This window comes from Chroicocephalus ridibundus, chromosome 15 (genome assembly GCF_963924245.1).
Source record: "Chroicocephalus ridibundus chromosome 15, bChrRid1.1, whole genome shotgun sequence".
Taxonomy (NCBI): Eukaryota; Metazoa; Chordata; class Aves; order Charadriiformes; family Laridae; genus Chroicocephalus; species Chroicocephalus ridibundus.
In genome coordinates, this window is record NC_086298.1 from 1178638 (window position 1) to 1199552 (window position 20915).

The 20915-nt window shown below is 59.0% G+C and overlaps 3 protein-coding genes across 17 annotated transcripts in view; 2 read left to right on the top strand and 1 right to left on the bottom strand.

Annotated features, from left to right (window-relative positions):
* The first annotated feature begins 1123 nt into the window (after positions 1-1123).
* On the top strand, positions 1124-1630 carry LOC134523634 (RING finger protein 224-like). Its single transcript, XM_063352738.1, has one exon. The coding sequence runs from the start codon at positions 1124-1126 to the stop codon at positions 1628-1630; it is 507 nt and encodes a 168-aa protein (XP_063208808.1).
* Positions 1631-5386: 3756 nt separating this feature from the next.
* LRRC26 (leucine rich repeat containing 26) lies at positions 5387-8194 on the top strand. The gene is made up of 3 exons (XM_063353421.1): positions 5387-5455; positions 6370-6976; positions 7935-8194. The coding sequence occupies exons 1-3, from the start codon at positions 5387-5389 to the stop codon at positions 8192-8194; spliced, it is 936 nt and encodes a 311-aa protein (XP_063209491.1).
* Positions 8195-10696: 2502 nt separating this feature from the next.
* The window catches only part of GRIN1 (glutamate ionotropic receptor NMDA type subunit 1), a 39963-nt gene continuing 29744 nt past the window's right edge, over positions 10697-20915 (bottom strand). For 2 of the 15 annotated variants that reach the window (XM_063353438.1, XM_063353437.1), the window contains 2 exons: positions 18424-18534; positions 10697-12395 (listed from right to left, as the gene is read on the bottom strand). In XM_063353438.1, coding sequence (XP_063209508.1) covers positions 12327-12395; positions 18424-18534 — 180 coding nt within the window. In that variant the 3' untranslated portion in view covers positions 10697-12326. The other 13 variants (XM_063353434.1, XM_063353435.1, XM_063353439.1 and 10 more) reach the window with 11 other exon arrangements.

The following is a 20915-nucleotide window of genomic DNA, read 5'->3' on the forward strand; positions in this document are numbered from 1 at the left end:
ATCTGCCCAGATGTGCCTGGCTGCAGGAGATGGCCAAGCATATGGAGGACTCCGCTGCTGCCACCCGGGTTCAGCCAATGTCCAAGCCCTCTCCACCCACAGTGATGCCCAGAGCTCTTTGGCCTCACGGGGACGGTTTCTTCTGCTAATGAAGCAGAGATGGACGGTTAATGACTGCTCCCGGGGCTTAGATTTCAGAGGTCTTTGTTACCTGGGTGCTTGTAACCCTATCTCCCAGGCTTGGCTTCCCAGCAGCAGATCCGATAGCGTGCCTGTCCCTGAAAGGTGAGTCTCTTCCCACTGCCACAGCCACCAGCAGCCACCGGGACCTGGCTGGGGAGCTGCTGGCAGCTCAGGCCCCCAATGCTCCCCACAGGACTGCCGCAGCCCCCCGGGACAGTACAGCCCTCCTGCCACCTCCCCTGAGACCCTGGTGGAGCATCTCAGGACAGGTAGGGATGGGGGACAGGGGAGGAGGGGAGGAGAGGGATGCCCCTGCATATCAAAATGCTTGTGGTCACCTGTAGAGAGGGAGTGGGGTCTTGGTGGCCTCCAGGAGAGGTTTGCAAATATGCTGGTGGGTACCAGACCTCCCTTAAGATAAGGCTGGACTCCTCCCTGCCGGCCTGCGTGCCCGACGCCTGCTGCTGACAGCTGTGCCACAGTGGCCTGGCACAGCCCGGGGCTGGCGAGGAGCAGGGCTGTGGCACTGCCTGGTCCTCTGGGTGCTGGTCCCCTGACCACCCACTGACAAGCTCCTGTCCACCCCCCCTATTCCCCACCAACCCAGAGCCCGGGCAGGCTGCTGAGGTCCAACTGGCCCCGATCCTCCACAGGACACAAGGGACATTTGGTGGAGCTCCTGGCAGAGATACAGGGTGACACCAGGGAAAATGCATCCCCCTTGGGTGCAGGCAGAGCCATCTGTAGTGGCAGAGTCCTGCTTTTCCAGGCAGGGCTGCCCACGGGGCAGGCAGGGATGTTGGGGAGGGACCCTGATGCCTCTGGGAACCCACCACACGGGTCTGGTCCCTGTATCTCCCATGCATCAGACGGACTCAGAGCTGGCATCCCACACCCGGGCCGTGGGTCTGATGGCTCCTCTCGACCTCCCCTCCCCAGCATGTCCCAAGCTGGTGGCAGCCCCCAGGCAGAGGACGCAGGGCTGTGTGTCGGGGCACACTCGCGCACCCCAAGCCGGGGCAGCCAGCGCGTTGAGTGCATCATCTGCTACTCCTCCTACGACCTGTGTGGCCGGCTGCCGCGCCGGCTCTACTGCGGCCATACCTTCTGCCAAGCCTGCCTGAAACGCCTCGACGCCGTCGCCAATGAGCAGCGCTGGATCCCCTGCCCGCAGTGCCGCCAAAATACGCCCACGCCGCGCGGCGGCGTCGCCATGCTCGACCTCGACCTGGCCACCTTCCTCGCCGTCAAGGCTGACAAGGAGCATCCCCGGGTGGCCGGCAGGTCCCAGCCCAACTTGGCCACCAAGGGCTCGTGCAAAGAGAAGGCGGTCACCCAGCAGCCGGCGGGGCTGTGCCAAGACACGGTGCCTCCGGCGCCGTTCCCCCCAGGCGGCTGCTGCCGGCCGTGCCTGTGCTGCGGGGTGACAGCGGTCTTTGAGAGCTGAGCACTGGGAGGGGGCTGCCGGCTGTGCAGGGCAGCTGAGCTCCTGGGGTGCAGTCTGGGACCAATTCTGGGGACCCCATGCCATGCCTCAGACCCGTGTGCGGACAGTAGCAGTGGGGCTGTGCTGACAGCCTGGGAAGAGCTTCAGCTTGTTCAGGGCTTGCTGTCCATCCTGCTGGGATTTGGGGTACAACAGGGGGGATGAAGAGGCCCCTACCCACTCATCCTGCCCACCTGCCCTTCTGACAACTCAGAAACCTGGTCCAGCCATCAGGGATGTCCCCTGGTCCCTGGCCCAGGGCTTGCTCATGCCTGGCTTCTCCATGCATGTGGCTCTGCAGCAGGGACGTCCCCTCCAAGCATCCCCCAGGCAGGGGATACGGGAGCCTGGCAGAGTGCAGGCACACAGCGATGCGCGGGGGAGCGTGTCCGGCGCCCTGAAAGCTTCACCCCTATTAAACCACGCTCTGCTGGCCCTGCTGGGCTGCATGTCTTGGTCGCATTTGTGGGTGAGCCTCGTGCTAGCTCAGGGACAGCCCTGCCTACAGTGCAGGCAGGACGGGGAGAGGTGGCCTGCCCTGCCGGATTGCTTTCCTTTAAACATTTGCCCTATTGGCCGGTTTCATAAGAAATTTGGGCACTGGGGTAGCTGGACAGTTGAAACCAAAGATGACAGAGTTGTTAGGAGGCCACAATACATTGCTCCAGCTTTTTGGATTTATCTGTCTACCACCTACTTTGCTCCAGTACGGGAGGAGAGCTCAGCCCACGGGAGCTCCTGCTTGGCCTTGTGCTCTGTGGCTGGTGCCAGGTTTGGGTTTTGCTGCCTGAGGCTCTGCTGCCTCCCTGCGCGCACACCCCCGCACACCCCCGCACACCCCGGCACAGCCCCTCTGCTGTTTTTCCAGGTCGCGCTGCCCACACGGCTTTCCCTGCCTGATCCCAAGCAGGGGGTGCAAAGACGAGAGCCCAAACAGCCGGGTGTGAGATCAACAGGGGTCAAATTGGGAGATACTGATACAGGTCTTGGGCAGGGCTTGGCGCTGCCTGGGCAGTCCTTCTTCAGAGCTCATTTTCTGCATCCTTTTTCATAGAATCATAGAATCACAGAATGGTTTGGGCTGGAAGGGACCTTAAAGCCCACCCAGTGCCACCCCCTGCCCTGGGCAGGGACACCTCCCACCAGCCCAGGTTGCTCAAAGCCCCGTCCAACCTGGCCTTGAACCCCTCCAGGGATGGGGCAGCCACAGCTTCTCTGGGCAACCTGGGCCAGGGGCTCACCGCCCTCACAGCAAACAATTTCTGCCTGAGATCCAATCTCAATCTCCCCTCTTTCAGTTTGAAACCATTACCCCATGTCCTATCATTACAATGCCTGATCCAGAGTCTCTCACCATCCTTCCTGCAGGCCCCCTTTAGGGACTGGAAGGGGCTCTAAGGTCTCCCCGGAGCCTTCTCTTCTCCAGGCTGAACCCCCCCAGCTCTCTCAGCCTGTCCTCACAGCAGAGGGGCTCCAGCCCTCTGAGCATCTCCGGGGCCTCCTCTGGCCCCGCTCCAACAGGTCCATGTCCTTCTTGTGCTGAGGGCTCCAGAGCTGGATGCGGTACTCCAGGTGGGGTCTCCCCCGAGTGGAGCAGAGGGGCAGAATCACCTCCCTTGACCTGCTGGCCACAATGTGGTTTATGAGCTCCTTCAATATCCCACCTTTGGACACCCTTGGCTGCCCCTGGGGCTCAGCAGAGAACCCCAGCCTGTGCCTGCCTGGGGCCAGCGGTGATCTCATGTGCCCTGGGCAGTCCTGCTGCTTGGCTGTCCCCTGCACTGGGTGCCAGGGCTGCAGCCAGGGTCCAACACCCACCCCACGCATGACACCCACACCGTACACAGCTCCCATGCACAATTCTGCCACTTGGTGTCACCTGCTATAAAAAAGTCAGAGCTCTGAGGTGCGCCCAGCAGAGTTCAACCTCGGGAGCCAGGAGTACCAGGGATGTCCCAGGGCAGAGGTGGGACAGCAGAAGCGTGGTGCGGTTCAGGGAGTCCATGGGGTGGGCATCTGCCTGCCTCAGATCTTTAATTACATGGAAACATGCAATAAATTAAAGCCTTCAAGGATGGGATAAAAGCTAACCTGGAGTCTTAAAGCACTTTCCCCTCTATCTTCATTTCTCCCCAAACCCTCCACAGTGGGTGGTGGGAAGAGTGGGAAAGGCCCATCCCTACCCCAGCCCTGGCTCGGGGTGCTCTGTGCTCAGCCCGGCACCTCGGGTTCCAGCTTTCCAATGGTGGAGGGTGACAAAGACCCCTGGCTCCCTGTCCTTAGCCCCAGCTCCTTGTGCTCCCACCCCTGCTCCACTGCATCCCCCCAGCACCAGAGCCACGCTGTGAAGCTTGGCCCTTGCTGAGTGCCTCTGGGCCCGTCCCTGCTGCTCCCAGCCCGTGGCCAGTCTCTGAAGGAGTTCATCAGCCCCTCCATCGCTCCATTGCAGGAACAGTCTTGGCATGCTGGCCGGGCACCCTGACTTACACCCCTTGGCCGGAGCAGGGCTGGTGTTGAGCCCCATGCCTTGGACGACACCTCCATCAGTCAGCGTGGGCCCCCCCCAAGCTGTGCTGCTTGGAGCAGCCTCTCCTGGTCTGTCCCTGGGGCCAGGCTGCGCTGTTCGGCATGGACCCCAAAACCGCAGCTGGGGAGCGGGGCACCGGGGGTGCAGCCCTGGCTGGGGAGAGGGATCCGGGCTCTTCCTGCAGGGTGCTGGGTCCCCCCATTCCAGAGAAGGGGACACATGCTCTGCCAGGCAGATATGTTCCAGACGGGGACACATGCTCTGCCAAGCACTGGCAGGGTGCATGAAGGGACATCGGTGGCACTGCTGGGGTAGAGGAACCCAAAGGGTCACCTGCCTGCAATTGCAGCGGGGGGGTAGGCAAAACAGGAGCGGGGCCAGGCAAAACCAACACCAGCCCTGCACGTGGCCAGTGTCCCTGGCAGGCAGGACACTGGGGACATCTCTCCTGCCACGTGCCGTAGGGATGTGGAGCAGGGTGACAGCGAGGGGCTGGCGGAGGAGCTGGCGGAGGAGCTGAGGTAGGTTTGCAGCCTCCTGTGCTCTCTGAGCACAAAAGCTGGAAATGGCCTTGCTTTTAATAGTTTTTTGGGTTTTTTTGATGAATATTGCACTTCACACCTGACCCCAGGTAGCCACAGGCAGCGGGCGATGCAGCCCCTGGGGACGAAAAGCGATGTGGGACAGGGCTGCCTGAGAATCCAGGTCCCCATGTAGCCCTCAGCTGCTGCCGTGATGAGCCGGTGCTGCAGCTCCGCGTGGCTGCGGGTTTGTGCCCTGCTTCGGGGCTGGGCTGGGCTGCTGGATTCCTCTGAATTATTTCCAGATGGGGATTAATGCAGTAAACCGAGTTTGCTGCAGGACAGATAAACAAACCAAAGCTCCTCTGGATGCTATTAATAAACCGCCTGCCTGCAGCTTCTGCCCCAGATTTGGGAAGGTGCCGGTCCTGGCCTGGGGTGCAGCCGCGCGCTGCCCTCCCAGCCCCTTGGCCGTGGGGCAGAGGTGCCAGGGGTTCCTACGGGACCACGACTGCTGGGGTCCCAAACGGGACAGGAGCTGTGAGGGTGTGAATGGAGGACGGTGTCTCTGCTGTGTGTCCCCACTCCGGGCTGCGGGTGGGATGAAGTGCTGCTGGCCGTGTCCGCTGGTCCCTCGGTGTCTGCTGAGCTCTGCCAGGGATGGTGGCAATGGGAGGTGACACGTCTCCTCTCCGGCCTTCTGCGGTGGGGCTTCAGGCGGGTTTGAAACCGGAGCGGGTGTGAACAGGGTGGAGGCAGACTTTGAGCTCTCTCGTACCGGTGCTGCTGTTCTGGGGCGAGGGTAAACACATTTCAGTTGGCTGCAGCCCAGCAGGCTCCCCTTCCCCATGCCGTCTCCACGGGGGCTGCTGGGTGCCCCGCTGCGTGCACACAGGCGTGTGATCCTGCTGGGGAGGAGGAGAGTGGCCCATGGGACTCACATCCCAACCCTCCTCACTTTGGCATGGCTTGTGGTCTCCTGCCAGGGGCAAACAGAGCCTGCCCAAGGGCTGGGCTCAGCCAGGTGGCCCGTGGCTTCCAGCAGGGCTCCACGTTGAGGACCTCTGGGCATGGTGGGCCAGCACAGAAGATGGGGTTGGACCTGCTGCTGATATGATTTAAGCTTTGTCCCACTCCAGCCAGCTGTGGGGGGTCCTGGGTCCATACACCCCTCTGTACGTGGCTGGTGAGGCAGCACACCCATGGGGAACATCCTGTGGGGAGGATGGAGGCCAAGAGACGGCTCTGGTTTTGCTTTTTCCAGCTCTCCAGCCTGCAGCGCACACAAGCAGTTAATCCCAGGCCGTGCAGAGCTGGCTGCCTACCTGGCTGGAGCGGTGCCTGGCAGAGGGAGGGACGAGGGCACGGCTCCGCACCTTGCCAGGGCAGAAAACATTGCAAGAATATTTGCTGAAAAAAGTGCAGCTCCACCCTGAGGAAAACTGGGGCTGGGAGCGCAGCCCGCTCCCGGTTTGCAGACGGAGGGTGGCGGCGAGCGGTGCAAGGGGGAATGCAAACGGCTGCGGGGAGCCGAGCGCATCCACCCGCTCCCCTTGCAGCCACGCACCGCCTGGCACCGCCGCTCGGCACCGCCGGCATCACCCGAGCGTGCCGGGCAGGGACGGGTGTCTGGGCAAGGAGACAGGCACTAGGGATCCTGCCCGTGGGGGAAACCAGAAGTCGGGGAGCCCTCACCGCCTCGGTGGGCAGCTATGGGCTGCTGGAGGGGCCCCAGCGCCGTGCTGGTCTGCCTGCTTCTCCTGCACCCGCCGCCCTCGCCAGCCTGTCCTGCCGCCTGCCACTGCTCCTCCTTGGGGGAGGTGGACTGCAGCGCACATGCCCTCCGTGAGGTGCCGCAGAACCTGGCGACCAATACCAGCACCCTCTGGCTTGGCTACAACTTCATCACCGTGCTGGGCCCGCGCTCCTTCCCTTCCCTGCCGGGACTGCTGCTGCTCAGCCTGCCCCACAACCGCCTGGGGTTCATCCACCGCCAGGCGCTGCTGGGGCTCGGGGCGCTGCAGGAGCTGGACCTCAGCAACAACTACTTAACCGTGCTGACCCCCGAAACCTTCCTGCCCCTCTCCAGCCTGGTCACGCTCAACCTGGGCAGCAACAGGCTGGAGGGGCTGGAGCCTGGGGTGCTGCGGTCCCTGCCCCAGCTCCAAGCCCTCCTCCTGCAGGACAACCCCTGGATGTGCAGCTGCGACATCCTGCCCCTCTGGCGCTGGCTCAGCCACAACAGGGAAAAAGTGCAAGGTGAGTGCCCGGAGGACCATGTCCCCAAGCCCCTCACCTGCCCTGTGACGGCTGTCACCCTGGCGGGGCTGAGGCAGGTCCCAGCACCCTGGCTGCCAGCTGGCTGTGGGTTCGTGTGGTTGGTGCCCATGGGGGTATCGTGAGATTCCCCAGGACCCGTCCTCATGGCAGCTCCTGTGTCTGCTTTGGTGGATCATCCCTGGGTCTGGTGCCTGGTGCCCCACCTTGGTCCTTGGTCACCAGCAGGGATTGCCTGGAGAGGAGGGCTGGGCAATGTCCCAGCGATGGGCACCCAGTGCCATCCCCAGCAGTGACACCAGTTCTGTCACGGTGAAGTCAAGGCGTGCTGGGCAATGGGCACCTGATGGGGCAAGAAGAGCCTGTGTGTCAGGGTGGGCATCACCACTGACCTGGCCAGGACTCAGTGCCTTCAGCCTCTTCTCCAATGCCTTCATGAACACAGGTCTGATCCTGCATTTCTTCCCCCATGAACCTCGGCGAGAGGCAGCTCTGCCAGCAAGGTCCACTGCCATCCACTCGCGCTTGCTTCCAGCTTGGGTGTGTGACTGTCACTTGTGCTGGCTGGGACCTTCTGTGGCATCTCCAGGCTGGCTGCTCACTTCTCCCCACATCTGTCCCCTGGGAACCAGGCTCACCACCTTGCTTGCCCCATCTACCATCCTGCCCCATCCTATCCTGACCCAAACCCATTTTCCAGTGTCCTCTCCAGCACTGCGCCCACCTCCCCATCCCACTCCCCAGGGCACAGGATGCAGTGAGCCCTGAACCCTCACCGCTCCCTTTCTTTATACCCTGCCCTGGGCTATCATGGTCAACCTGGCCCCTGTCCTCCTACCCTAGTGCCATCTGTCCCATACAGACTTGCTATCCCCTGTCCTTGACACCTGCCTTGTCCCAGCTGCCCAGTGTGGCCATCAGCACTGCTTTTCTCTTCCAGAGAAGAATTTGCTCCTGTGCAGAGTCCCGGAGCAGCTGAACAAGTATCCGATCATGGCCTTCGGGAATGAGTCCTTCAGGCAATGCCAAGAGACCTCACTGTCCGCCTGGCACTACATCGTCTTCTTGACCATTGGACCGTTCTCCTTCATGGCCAGCATCTTCTTCTGCACCTTCATGGGCTTCATGACAGTTGTTTACCACAACCTGCGCAGGGACCCCCACTGCTGGAAGAGACCCCACATCTGCAGGGGCCACTGAGGCAGGGCGACCAGGCAGGCTGTGGTCCATGCCCTTCTCCAGGGCTCTGCACCTCGCTGTTGCAAACATTGCCCTGTGGACCAGTCAGAGGATGCTCTCTTCCTGGAAATTGCTTCTCTTCCTCCTCCCAGAGTCCCCCGAGACAATGCCAAGCTCCCTCTGCCCCGCTGCTGGGGGGAGCAGCCTCCAGCCCGGCCCCGCTGCAGGGCATGGTCTGACTGTAGATGCTCTCCGTGTTTTGGGAGGCTCCCCCAGGCCACCCTCGGACCTGCACATTCCCTTCCCGGGGAGGGACAGGTGATCCTTCTCCTGTAGCTCACCCTGTCCGGCCCCTTCTGCTGCTCCGGGGCCTCACTGTGCATTTCAGGATGCACCGTATGCCTCCGTGTGCCTTTTGGTGCTCCCTGGGAGCTCCTGTGTGCATCTCGGGACACACCATATTCCTCTGGGTGTCTTTCAGTGCACCCCAGGAGCCTCCCTTTGCCTTTCGGTGCAGCCCAGGAGCCTCTGCGTGCCTTTCAGTTTGCCCCAAAGCTCTCCTTGGGCCTTTTGGTGCCCCCGGCACTCCCCATCTGCCATTCAGTGACTCCAGCAGCCTCAGTGTGCCTTCCTGTGCCCCCAAGACCCCCTGGCTTGGCTTTTTGTCCATCTAAATGCCATCTGTTTGGCTCTCTGTGTCCTGACAGGCATTGGTTTGCCTTTTGGTGGGCCCAGAGCTCTCTGTGTATCTTTTGGTACACCTGAAGACCTCTGGGTGCTTTTGGGACACTCCAGAGCCTCCATGGGACTTTCAGAAAGCTCCAGACCCCTCAGTGTGCTGCCCAAGGACAGGGCAGGTTGCAAAATGTTTCTTTTGATAGTTTTTTTTTTTTTTTTCTCCTTGAGACAGGGCTGCTGATGCTGAGAAGGCTCAGCCAACATCCCAGATCTAAGGCGAGGCCGAGGTTTAGGGTGAGGGCTGAAAAGAGACAAAACCAACACGAGACAAAACCACAAACTGATGCGGTTTGGCAAAGGGGATGCCAAAGGATGGGTGAGGCTGCACAGTGGTTCCTCCCCCTGAGGCAAAGGGGCCAAAAAAGCTTCTGTGGGTTTACAGCCCAGAGCCTGCGGCCCCTGCTGCTGCCTCACCTCCCATCGGCCACAACAAGGCGCTGGGGCTAGCCCTGCGTCTCCCTGCCCTGCCGCCTCCTGCCCTTCCCTGCGAAACGCTTCTCCTGGGCATTGCATGGAAATGCTTAGTGAGCGTGCTGGGAATTGGCCTGGAAGGAGCGGAGTGTGCTCCAGAGGAAAGCACAAGCTGCGGTGATGGAAGATTCTCTCCAGGTGGAGCAACAGCCCTTTCTGGCATGAGTTCTTACCCATGGGTAAGAACATGAGTTCTTAAGGCGATAAGAGCCACAAGATGATTGTAGCCACCAGATGTTTGCTCAGTCTCTTGCCCGTGCAAGTGCTGGGGGACAAGCCAGGGTTGTGGCGGGGGTCAATGCATCCTTTGGCAAGGGTTAAATAAATCATGCAGAGAATAAACCAAACGTCGCCTCAGTTGTGGCTTGCTCCCATTTTTCTTCTCAAACCGACCCAGCGTGCTGCCACCCCGCTCCATGCCCACTCGGCCCTTCCTGCGGTGCCGCCCCCAGCGAGGGCTGCGGGGGGCTGGTGCTGCAGCAGCTCCTCCGGTGCGACCGGCCCTGCACCCGGGACCTCTGCCAGGACCAGCCCCCTTCACGGTGCCTTTCCCAGGAGCAATCCCAGCTCTCCCAGACCTTCTCTAGTGACAGCGCTTGGCCCTTCCCGAGAAAGCCTGAGCTTCCCATTTGGAGCTGGGACTTTGCTTGTCACCCTGCAGGGCACCTGAGCCCCACTCCCGCTCCTCCTCTCTGATCACCCTGAGGCTGAGACCCCCGTGGAGGTTGGGCTGGTGGTCTCAGCACACGGGGAGCATGCTGTGAATGAGTCATGTTGCTTTAGTTCAGCCCAGGGGAGCCGTGTTTTGCAAATCCATCAGGGCACCTCCCTACGGATGGGCTGAGGTGCAGGGACGTCCCCAGGCACCTTCATCCCTGCAGCCAGTGCCCTGTTCCCGAAGGCCAGCCCTGCTGGCAGAGCCCCGTGCTGGCTCTCAGGGTCTGGCGAGCACGGCAGTGTCAGGGGCTGGTTTTCCCCTGGATGGAGGTGGGTGTGAGAGGCAGCTTACATGGTGCTGGCGTTTGGGTGGCTTCAGACCATCCCCAGCTCCCTGCTGCCAGGCCTGTCTCCCCCCACTGGCTGTTCCAGCCTGCCCACGAGCCTGGCATCCCAGGATGGTGGTGCCCCTTCCCTCCCAGTCTTCCCTGCAGTTCCAGGCATTTCTGCCTGCTGGCGTCTCCGTCCCTCCCTGTTCCTCCACCTTTTATGGTTTGCAAACCCTGCGGCAGGGCTGGGTGAGGCTCTGATTCACCATGGGGCTCCCTGCCAACCTTGCCAGAAGGCAGAGACGGAAAGAGGCACACAGCACTGGAATAAACCACTTCATGATCCAGTCTAGACTTTACTGAGCTCTTGCAAAAACTTGGTATTAATGTTACATTGACGTATAAAGTAGAATGGGTCCAATTTCTCAGCTGGAGCGAGATGAACTTGATGGAGCCACCGCAGTCAGTGGGACAATGCTCACAGACCTAGCTGCCGTCTGAAAATCCTGCCGCAAAAGCTGCCGCCCTGAAGCCCCGTCTGCTGGGCTGGGGCAAGGAGAAGGCAGTTCATGCCGCTGGGGCTTGGTACCATGTCGCAGGAGGCGGGATGCGGTGTTGCCCATGCACGTGCTGTAGCTGCCCATCACTAGCCTGGCTGGTGCCAGATGCTTCCCCGACGCTGGTGTCTCCGCACCCACTCACAGCGCCCACGGGGACGGTGCTCAGGGACGCTGGCACATGGGCACATATGTTTGAGGGAGAGGAAGGTGTGGGGAAGAACGGCGTCAGCCCATCTCGTTTGGTTCCCTTCTCCTGAGCTGGGATCCGGTGTGCCATGTCTCCAGGTTCAGGCAGACGCAGCCATGTGAGCTGGGGCTTCAAGGCTGCCGCCGGAGCTGCTAGCAAGCTTGTACCGCAGGTGAATGCGGCAGGGAAGGTGCCAGTGCCCGCTGTGGTGGCCCAACACTGCTGGCCGTTGCAGACACCGCAGCACAGAGCAAGCCATGACCGGCCAGCAGCATTTCTCCTTGCATTGCTGGTGCTGAGGCAGTGTGGAGCTTGGCTTAAAGTCAATGCAACCATCTGGAGCCATTCCCCGCAGAGACGTTCCTGGCCAGAAGAGCCACGGTGTGAGAGCTACATGCTGGCCATGGCCAGGGCCTGGGGTTGTCTTCTGAGCAGGAGATGTGGGGAGCCAGGATCGCCGCTGACAGCATGTTATGAGCTCCAGAGTACCACCCTTAGTAGAGGAGCGTGGGCTGCAGGGCTGGGAGCACTCCTGCTGCAAACAGACCACGTAGAGGAGCCGAGTCGTAGCCATGGGCTTTGAGTACAGGCTGATGGGAGGAGGAACAGGGGGTTCATCCCTGGCGAGGAGCAGAGCACACACCTTCCAGACCCTGCAGCAGAGGCAGGGGTCACTCGACACAGCAGGAACATGTGCCCGATCTGCCGATCCGCGTCGGCTGCTCCAGCCACTTGGGACCACGAGCACGTCGTACAGCGCTCTGGGGTGGTGGGAACTGTGGAGCACACGTCTGAGGGGCCGTGCGTGTGTTGAGAAGCCCGAAGCCTGCAAAGTGAAGCACATGTTTGTAGTCTGGCACCAGCTCATCCCTGCTACCATGGGAGAGCAGGCACCATGTGCCTTTCCAAGTCCTTTCCCCTTGCACGTAGCCAGTCAGTGGTAATACTGATTATCAACAGCACTGGTTGGAAGCAATTATCTCTGTACAGTGAAGTCCAAACCGTGTCCTGGTTCTGCTGTGCGTTCTGGGGCACGAGCATGGCAGCAGGCCTAGGAAGGGAGGGAGATATACAATGAAGTCACTGTGTATGGATGAAGGATGCTTTCCTCCCATCTCACCCAGAAGAACCCATCAGTGTCCCTTGAAAGGCAGTCCTGGCTGTGCCTTCCTACTGTGTTGGGCAAGGACTGATGGCCCTCGGGGAGAAGGTCACACCACAGTGCTGACTGAGGGGTCGGAGAGGTTGAGCTGGCCGGTGATGTCGGTGGGATGATATTGCTGCAACACACAAATACACAGACAAGGAGAAAGAAGTGTTAGGCAGTTCTGGCACTCACTCTCGCCTCTACTTACACCCCATGTGCCCCTACAGGATATCTCTTGGGGGTGATGCAACGGCCCAAAACCTGCTGCTGGCTGAGGTCCCCTTCCCAATGCAATCCAAGCTTGTGCAGAGGTCGTTGCAGACACTCTCCAAGCACCCTACGGTGGGGCAGGGAGGACGCCCAGGAGCGCGGCGCAGCTTCTGCAGAGCGTGGCAGCCACGTCGCCTGCTGAGCGAGCCCCTCTCTGCTCTGGGGGGGCCACGAGACAAAGCCTGTGACTCATCAGCCCAGCCCACGGCTGAACCTGTGTTTGGAGGGTCTGGCTGGGTTTCAGCATCTCTCTGGTGCCAGATCAAGCTGTGCTTTGAGGCCAGGGCGTTTCACCTCCTTGCTTGACTATCCTTTAATGCAGGTGAGATGTGCAGCGTGGTTGACGTGTGATAATCTGTGGCGTCAATTGCTAACGTGAAAATACAGCCTGTGCTGGAGATGTGGCCTGGATTTGGGGTTCTGTGCTCCTTGCGGATGGGGGACTTGGCAAAGGGTCCCTGAGAGAGACCTCCCCAGCCGCAGTCCCACCAGCAAGCCAACCAGGAGAGCAGAAATTCCCTTCAACGGGCAAGAAAACAAAAAGTCCTTCCTCCCCAGGCAGGGATATACAACTGGGCAGTTATTTTCTCCCTTCCTCCTTCCACACTCCCTTCCTCTCCCAGTTCCACTCTCCTAGCTCCAAACCCTGAACTGGAAGCCCTGACCAGCCCCACATGGAGCAGGTGGCACGGAGCATCTTGTCCTGCTGTCTGGGGACCTAAGTTGGTGCTGGGACAGGAGAAGGTCTCGGCGGGTCTCACGTGCTGCGGTGTGGACCCTCTCCAGTGACGTTTGCCCGGCCCTTGCATCACGCTACCCAGGAGGGCTGCCGTGCTGCAGGGCTCCCTGGGGGGCTGCTTGGCGACGGGATTTCACCCGTCTTGCGTTGGTCAGTGGCAACCGTGGCCCCTGTGGTGCTGCTGGTGGCTCTGGCACTGTGGCTACCCTGCGTGGCCCTACACCCTGCCTCCTGCCGCGGGATCTGGGGTCCCCCTGAGCATTGCGTGGGGTCCTTGGGGCTGCCCTGCTCTGCCCACTTTTGTGCTTCACCAGGACCCCTCGGTGGGGAGCTGCTGGGGCAGGGGCGAGAGCCAGGACGCTCCCATCTCTCCGGTACACGTGCCGGGGACGTGCTGACACCCAGGGAGCATCTCACGGGATCACTCATTCATTTAGGGGGCTAGCTAGTGTTAAAACGGAGCCTCTGAGAAATTCCTTGCTGTGGCCTTGCTTTGCTAAAGTGGCAACTCCTTGGCCATCGCCCGTTTGCACAGGGAACGGCCGAGGGGATCCCAAAGTCGCTCTGCCGCCCTGGGGGGAGCTTTTTGTGGCTATTCATCAGTCCACAAAAAAAGCGTCCCTCTCCCAAAAATGGGTGCAGCCGCCCCCTCCTTGCGAAAAGAATTAGGATTCCAGCTAAATGCGATATTTCCTTTCTGTGGCAAAATGGGCAGGAGGCGCGCACGCGTGCGCTGGCGGGACGGGGCTTGCTTTCCGCCAGGGAGGAGAAGCGACGGGGAAAGGGGAGAGGCTGGGTGACTCACTGGCGGAGCGGGAGGAGGAACGTGAGATACAAAAAGGAACGGGCAAAAGAAAGGTCCTTTGTTAAATACCCTGTCTGACGCAAAGCGGGGAGGAAAAAGCGGTGTGTGCGTGTGAGCGTGTGCCTCGGTGCATGTGGACGTGTGGCTGCTGCGGTGGAAAGCCGGAGGTCTAGCAGGGCAGGCTGGGGCCTTCTGGCCTCTCTGCACAGCTCTGGGGGTGGGAAGCGCTAAAATAACCAAGCAAAGTGGGGAATCTGGCCAGAAAAATTAAAATACAAGAGCATGGCTTTTGATTTGAAAGCATTATCTCCTCCAATCACAGAGTTATCACAGGGTAACATTCTCATTTACTTTTTTTTTTTTTTTGTGTAGAGTTCATGCATGCAATTTTTAATAATAAAAATTAAAAAAAAAAGGAAAAGAAAAAAAAGCAAGAAAATTGTCATATCAAAACTATGTTAAAGTAGAACTAATGCTAGAAGCACATATCAGTAATTTAGGGTAAATTATGTTACAGGGATGGTGCAACTATCCCCAAACCAAACATTATAAAGCCAAGAAATTAATCAATATTAACCGTAGAAGAGACTCAAACATGTTAAGGTATGGAAGTGAAGTGAAGGCACCAAAAACTTTAAATGACAACCAGGAAGAAAATATAGACAAGAACTTAATATGTCTTTAAAAATGACTTCAACCTAATCTGGGCTCATACGGTAGTCCCTGGCTGGTGGAAGATTTTCTGGAAGAATTCTGGGGTTTGGGTGGTTTGTTTTTTTTTTTCAATTAAAAATTAGGATTCCAGCTAAATGCAATCTTGCTGTAGAAAACGTCAACTTTCCTTTAAAAAAAATAATTAGTTGTCTTTGACCTACTTTTGGTTCTTTTGGGCCAAAAACTAGGTTCTTTTTCAGCCAAGAAGCGTTTGGCTTTGGGAGGGCTGGTCCTTCACTGAAAAGGTGACCTTTTCCATGAACCCCCTTGGTTCTCGACCAGCTCTGGCACCATCCCCGCGGCTGCAGGGCGAGCATCGCCTCGCAGCGCCGGGCCCTCACTTGGCGGTGACGTGGGACGTGTGTCATGCTGTGTCTGGGGGGGATGCCCGCGGGCTGGCGGTGTGACTCTGCGGGGGCTGATGACGGCTGTGGTGGGGGGGCTAAGGGACCTGTGCGCCTCGTTACGTGTCTGTACAAAATGTGCCGGCTCGGAAGGTGTCTGTGTGGTTTATGCGTCTCACATGGCTTCTGTGGGGTTGCAGTATCGTGGGTGGCTGCGATGGATGGCAGTACGTCAGCTCTGCGAGTGCTATTCGAGTTGCAGGAGCTGCCTATGGGGAACACATGCATCTCCTCCTGGGGCGGTGGGGATGATGTGCCGCGGAGAGGCTGTGCAGCTCGGGTGATGGTGGGCGCTAGGACGTTCAGAGTGGGGTGGTAGCTTCCCAGGGCTGTCTTGGCTCCATGGTGCCAGCCTGTCTCTCTGGCACTCCTGAGGGACCATTCTGCAGGGCTGCAGAGCAGAATCCATTTTTAAAACTCCCGACAACGAAAAGGAAAGAAGCAAGGCCACCAGGTTTGCGTCTTTCGCTCACTAGCTAGGAGAGCCCATGGGGCTGGGGTCAGCCTGGCCTTCCAGCCCCATGGGCTCTCAAGCCTTGCCCATCTGAGACCTGGTGTGGGCCCGCGGTTCTGCCGAGCGCCATGAAATAGAGCGCCTCGCTGCTTTCTCATCTTTACAAGGACCCCAGGCAACGTGTCCCAGCATGCTACGTACTCATGGGGCCTTCTACAGCAGGAGGGCGTTGGGGTCTCTGAGCCAGGGCTGCTGCATGGAAGCGGAGGGCACCAAATGGCAGGCTGTGACATGAGCTGGTGGCAGCACCCTCCCGCTGGCCGCTCACCCCACAGAGCAACCACCGGGTCTGCCTGACATCACGACAAAGCTCGCTCCACCGTGGATCTCCGGCAATAGCTGCACCTTGGCCTTGCATACTCCATCTTGGCCCCATTGGCTTGGATGTTGGTGCTGCTAGCCTGTTCCTCACCCAACTAGCCTGATTCCCTGGGGAATGTTTCCTGGGGCCCCGGCCACATTATCCCGTGGCAGGCAGAAGACTGAGAAAGGCTCCCAGGCAGTGGGGCATTGTTGCCCAGAGCTGCCCCGCAGATGCAGCTGCCCCCAAAGCGGGGACCATCCTCTGGGATAAGTGAGGCCATCTTCCTCCACAACTTGTCCACAAGCAGTGTGGCCGGGGCCCAAAACAGCGGGAGGGCTCCTGGCAGCCCTGTGCCCTGCAGGTCCCCACCGAGCAAGGGAAGGGGAGAGCGCAGCTCCACTGCTCACTCTTGGGACCTCTGGTGGCCAATGGACGTGGTCAGCTCAGGGCTTCTACCCTGGGGCAGAGTGCGCTGCGGAATGGTGTGGGGTAGGGTGGATGCCCCGCCATGGAGCACGATCAGGCCCAGGATGCCTCCCCAAGGAGGGAGGGAGGTATCAGGGGAGCCACACGATGGCTGTCCTCTTGTTCCTGAGTTCTCCCCCTCTCCGGTGCCCACTGTGGACACCAGTGCCCCCAGGTGCCCACTTCACCACAATGCTCCTGCTCTCCCAGGACGAGACCACTTTGTTTTCTAACCATGGAGTGCCCAAACACAACAAAACATGGGGTCTACTCAGATCACGCCCTCCCACCAGATCTTTTTGTAATTTTTTTCTCCCTTTTTTCTGTGCATCCCACCTGTCCCTCCTCCTCCTCCGCCTTCCCATCTTCCCCACCCCTGCCCCATCTGCCCCGTCTCTGTCTCCTCTCCCCTGGTCGGGGCTCAGGTCACCAAGACACAACCTGCGACCTCCCTGCAGAGCTTCTCAGGGGGTGCATCAGTGGGAAGGGGGGACCCAAGACACGGGGCCATCACCAGGACGAGGTGCCACCCGGGGAACATGGGGGCAGCGCAGGAGATGACAAGGATACCCTGTGGGGTACGGGGGACGAGTTGGGACAGTGTGGGTCTCCCCCTGTGCCTGCCAGGCTTCAAGGTGACAGCGAGAGGAGGACTTCGTGTGAGACGGTGGCAGCCAAGCCCAGCCAAGGGCTCAGCTGTCCCCAGGCCCGTGTCGCAGGGGTGCTCCAGGAGCTTCTCGGGATGGAGCCTGCATTGGTGTCAAAGGCAGCTGCCTCCGCTTCGCCTGCAGAGCCGTGGCCCCGAGACCCCCTGCGATATGGCATGCTGCTCCCCGAGGCGCCCCAAGCCTGTGGCCGGGGACGGGCCACCCCGCCGCGGGGGGCCGCGTGTCCCCCCGCCGCCGCCGTCCCCCCGTCCCCGCTGTGCCTCGCGCCTCGGGTGGCCTGGGGGGAGCCTGCTCTGAGCAACCCGGGCAGAAACCCGCCAGTCGCCCCGGGGAGGAGGTTTCGGCAAAGCCCGTCGCGCCGGGAGGTCGGGCAGCAAAACGCAGCGGCCGCTGCCACACGAGACAACAGAGTAGCCACAGTGCAGAGTGTCATACAACAGACGGCAACATGCAGAGGGACACCGGCTCAGTCCGACAGACCAACAGCCCAACCTGACGCTGAAGAGTGTCTGAAGCTCCAGCACGAGCAGACACGTTTGCACATTTGGAAACAGCTGGCTTTAGAGGCAGCAATTTGGAAATTTTCTCTGGTTACGTGAGAGCAGTTTTACTCCGAGGCAGAAAGCACAAGTTTGAACCAAGGTTGGGTCTTTAACAACCTCCTCTTTCAAGCCTTTGCGTCTCTTTTCTAGAGCTGCGTTACTGCTGACGATAACCAGAGACAGCTGTCACTCCTGTGCCGAGGACTACGTCCCGAATGCTAATCGTCACAAACAAAAATCACATGTAGAGAATGTGACACGCATGGCTCTTGGTGAGGTGACACGGTGCCCAAATTAAATCGGGGTGATCGTTTTTAGGCATACAATGACAAACAGGTACAGGAACACTCAGGAACAGAAAAAAAAAAAAAAAGAAAAAAAAAAGAAAAATATGTCATCGGTTTCAAGAGGTCAGCACCGGTAAGGTGAGCGAAGCACAGAGAGGAACATCAGAAATCATCCAGGCAAAAAGAAAACGAAAAACAAAACAAAAACTCGGTCGCATCTCCCAACTCATCACAGGACTCCAAGCCACCTCCTGCCTGCCCTCCAGGATCCCAGCATCCTTTCAGGTACACGGGATGACTGACTCACTGACTGACTGACTGACTGGTGACGAACATGAGCTATGCATGTACACTGGCAGCTTCGGGATGGGTGTGTGGCAGTCGATGGGATGGCAGAAGAGAGAAAGAGAGAGAAAGAGAGAGGGCAGAATTGTTCTTCTTCCTCTTACCGTATCCTTGGAGGACCTACGTCTCTTGAAGCTGGAGGCCAGGGTGGAGGTGATGGACCTAAAAGTGGCTTTCTTTTTAGGGTCAGGTTCTGCTCTACCACTTTTTCTATCCTAAAATGAATATGTATAAGTGATTAGATCTCTAGTGTGTTGTTGGAAACGCTAAATCTATTTGAATACTGCCCCATGTCATGTCCTTCATTTAGGTGAGAAAGCTACTGGAGGTGTCCTCCAAGGGCCTCCGTGACCCACGGCTACCGCACGGCCACCACACTGCTACAGCTACGGGGCCGGGGCGGCGTCTGGAGCGCTGGAAACCCCTGCGGGGAGTAGCCCTGCTCTCCTGGGTGTCTGCGTCCAGGCCTGCACAGCTGACCTCGCCTCCTGGGGATGCTCTGCCCCTGGGGATGCTCTGCCCCTCGCTTCCACCGCTAGCCTGGCTAGACCGAGAGGTGAGATGCTGCACCTACCACTAAAAAAAAAAAATAAAAAATAATAATTTCTCAGGGCCTTTTCTGAGGCTGAATCCTAGTGCCACAAGAGAGAGAGAGGACTGCATTGAAAGAGAAGTCATTGTATGAATATTCTGTAAAAAAAAAACGTATTCAAAAATTTAAATGACGCAGTTGTGCAAAGCCGAACGTGGTTGTTGTTGGTGGGTTGTGTGGTTTTTTTTTTTCCCCAAAGTAAAACGGGTTAAAAAAAAAGAAAAAAAAAAAAAAAGAAACTGGAAGAAAAAGAAAAGGAAAAAAATATAAAGGAAAAGAAAGGGAGGAAGCAAAGCATTAGCGCTATGATGTCATCGGGGTCAGGATGAACTCAAAGAGAAACAGAACTGAAAAATGTAGCCATTGGTGTTAGCGAGTCGGACCTGGTTAGCGCAGGCTGGGAGCACCAGCCGCCATGGTGCGGGGGCAGCGAGCCGAGGGGACCGGCCGCGCTCGGCGGCGGGCGCTGAGAACGATTCCTCCCCAATTGCTTTCGTGCCAATGAGTGTGACCTTTCCGACGGGGGACGGAGTGACCAGGTCTGGCTCTGCTACCGCACGGGGGTAACCAAAATGTATCCCGCTGGTGCGTAGAGCATGCTCGGGGATACATTTGCTCCTCCTTCTCAGTTCTCTCTTTTGCGGACATGCACAAACGGAAAGGAAAGCAAGATGAATGGAATGAAATGTCTTTTTCTTCCATGGCATCTCAGGAAATAGCCATGGCAAAACTGTGATCCCAAAAACCATTATTTTTGTTTGTTTGTTTTAACAAATAAATCTTTCCACTTGCCTACCTTCTAGCAATGTACCAGATACTAGTGCTCTGACGTTTCCTCCTGTGGAAAAGTCTTACAATGTCAAACGGCTCTTTACCATGAGGCTGTTTACCCCCACAGGGCAGCATGCTTTGCTCACAGTCCCACAGACTCTGCCCAAAGACCCAGTGCAGTATTTTCTAGAAGGTTGGCAAGTGAAAAATGGCAGTGCGACTAGTGTGCTCTGTCCCAGCAGCCTGAACCCCCTCGGTGCTGCTGTTTTTTTGGAAGCAAAGGAAAAAAGAAAAAAGGAAAAAAGAAAAAAAAATATATAGAGAAATGGCTTTTCCGAGACTCTTATCGGTGAACTGAACCCAGCGAGCTCTCAGGATACAGCAGCCCGGCCTCCTGCTTCCCCTCGCTGCTCTCGGGCAGGTCGCCTCCACCCGGGCAGCCCCCCCGCGCCCCCAGCCAGCGCTGCTCCCGCGGGGCCACCGCGCCGGGCTCCTTTCGGGGTCCCCAACCCTCATTCTCTCTCTTTCATTCACTGGCTCTGCTGCGAACGGCAGTCGCCTTTAGTCGCCTAAAGGATCTCTTGCCCTTTGAACGCCGGTTTGCTTCCCCGAGGAAGAAAAACAGCCCGGGCCATTCAGAGAGAGCCTCTGGCTGCCCTAAACTGGGGTTCGGGGGCACCACGGGGCTGAGCCCCAAAAACAGTGGGGCAGGGGAAGTGTGAGGCTGGTGGCCCACAGACGTGCCCACGGCTCAGTGTCGCTGCCAGGCACCAGGGACCCTCCCGGGCTCCCCTGCCTGAGCAGCACGGGGGTCTTTCAGGGATGGGAGACGCCGGGGAGAGCAATGTCCCAGGGAAGGGGCCCGGGGGAGCCCTGGTGCTGACAGGCACCGGCATTGCTGGCTCCCGTGTGGGGAGATGTCCTTGTCTCCAAAGGACAAGAGCACGCACCACCTCTGTTTGGAGTCAGTCCCGGGTATGACAAGGGCTACTGCAGCCCCGGGGGAGCGGGCAGGGAGGGGGACGCGATGGAAACCATCCCTGGAGCATTCCTCCCCCTGAGCACCGGGCAGGGATGCTCAGCGGCAGCGGATCAACCCCCCCTAGTCTGCTGGTGAGCGCGGCCGGAGCCGAGCAGCAGGGCAGAGCGAAGGGAGCCGCGCCGGCACCACTTGCTCGGCCAGGGCAAGACCTGGCTCCAGCGCGTGGTCCCCAGCAGAGCAAAGTCCCCGTC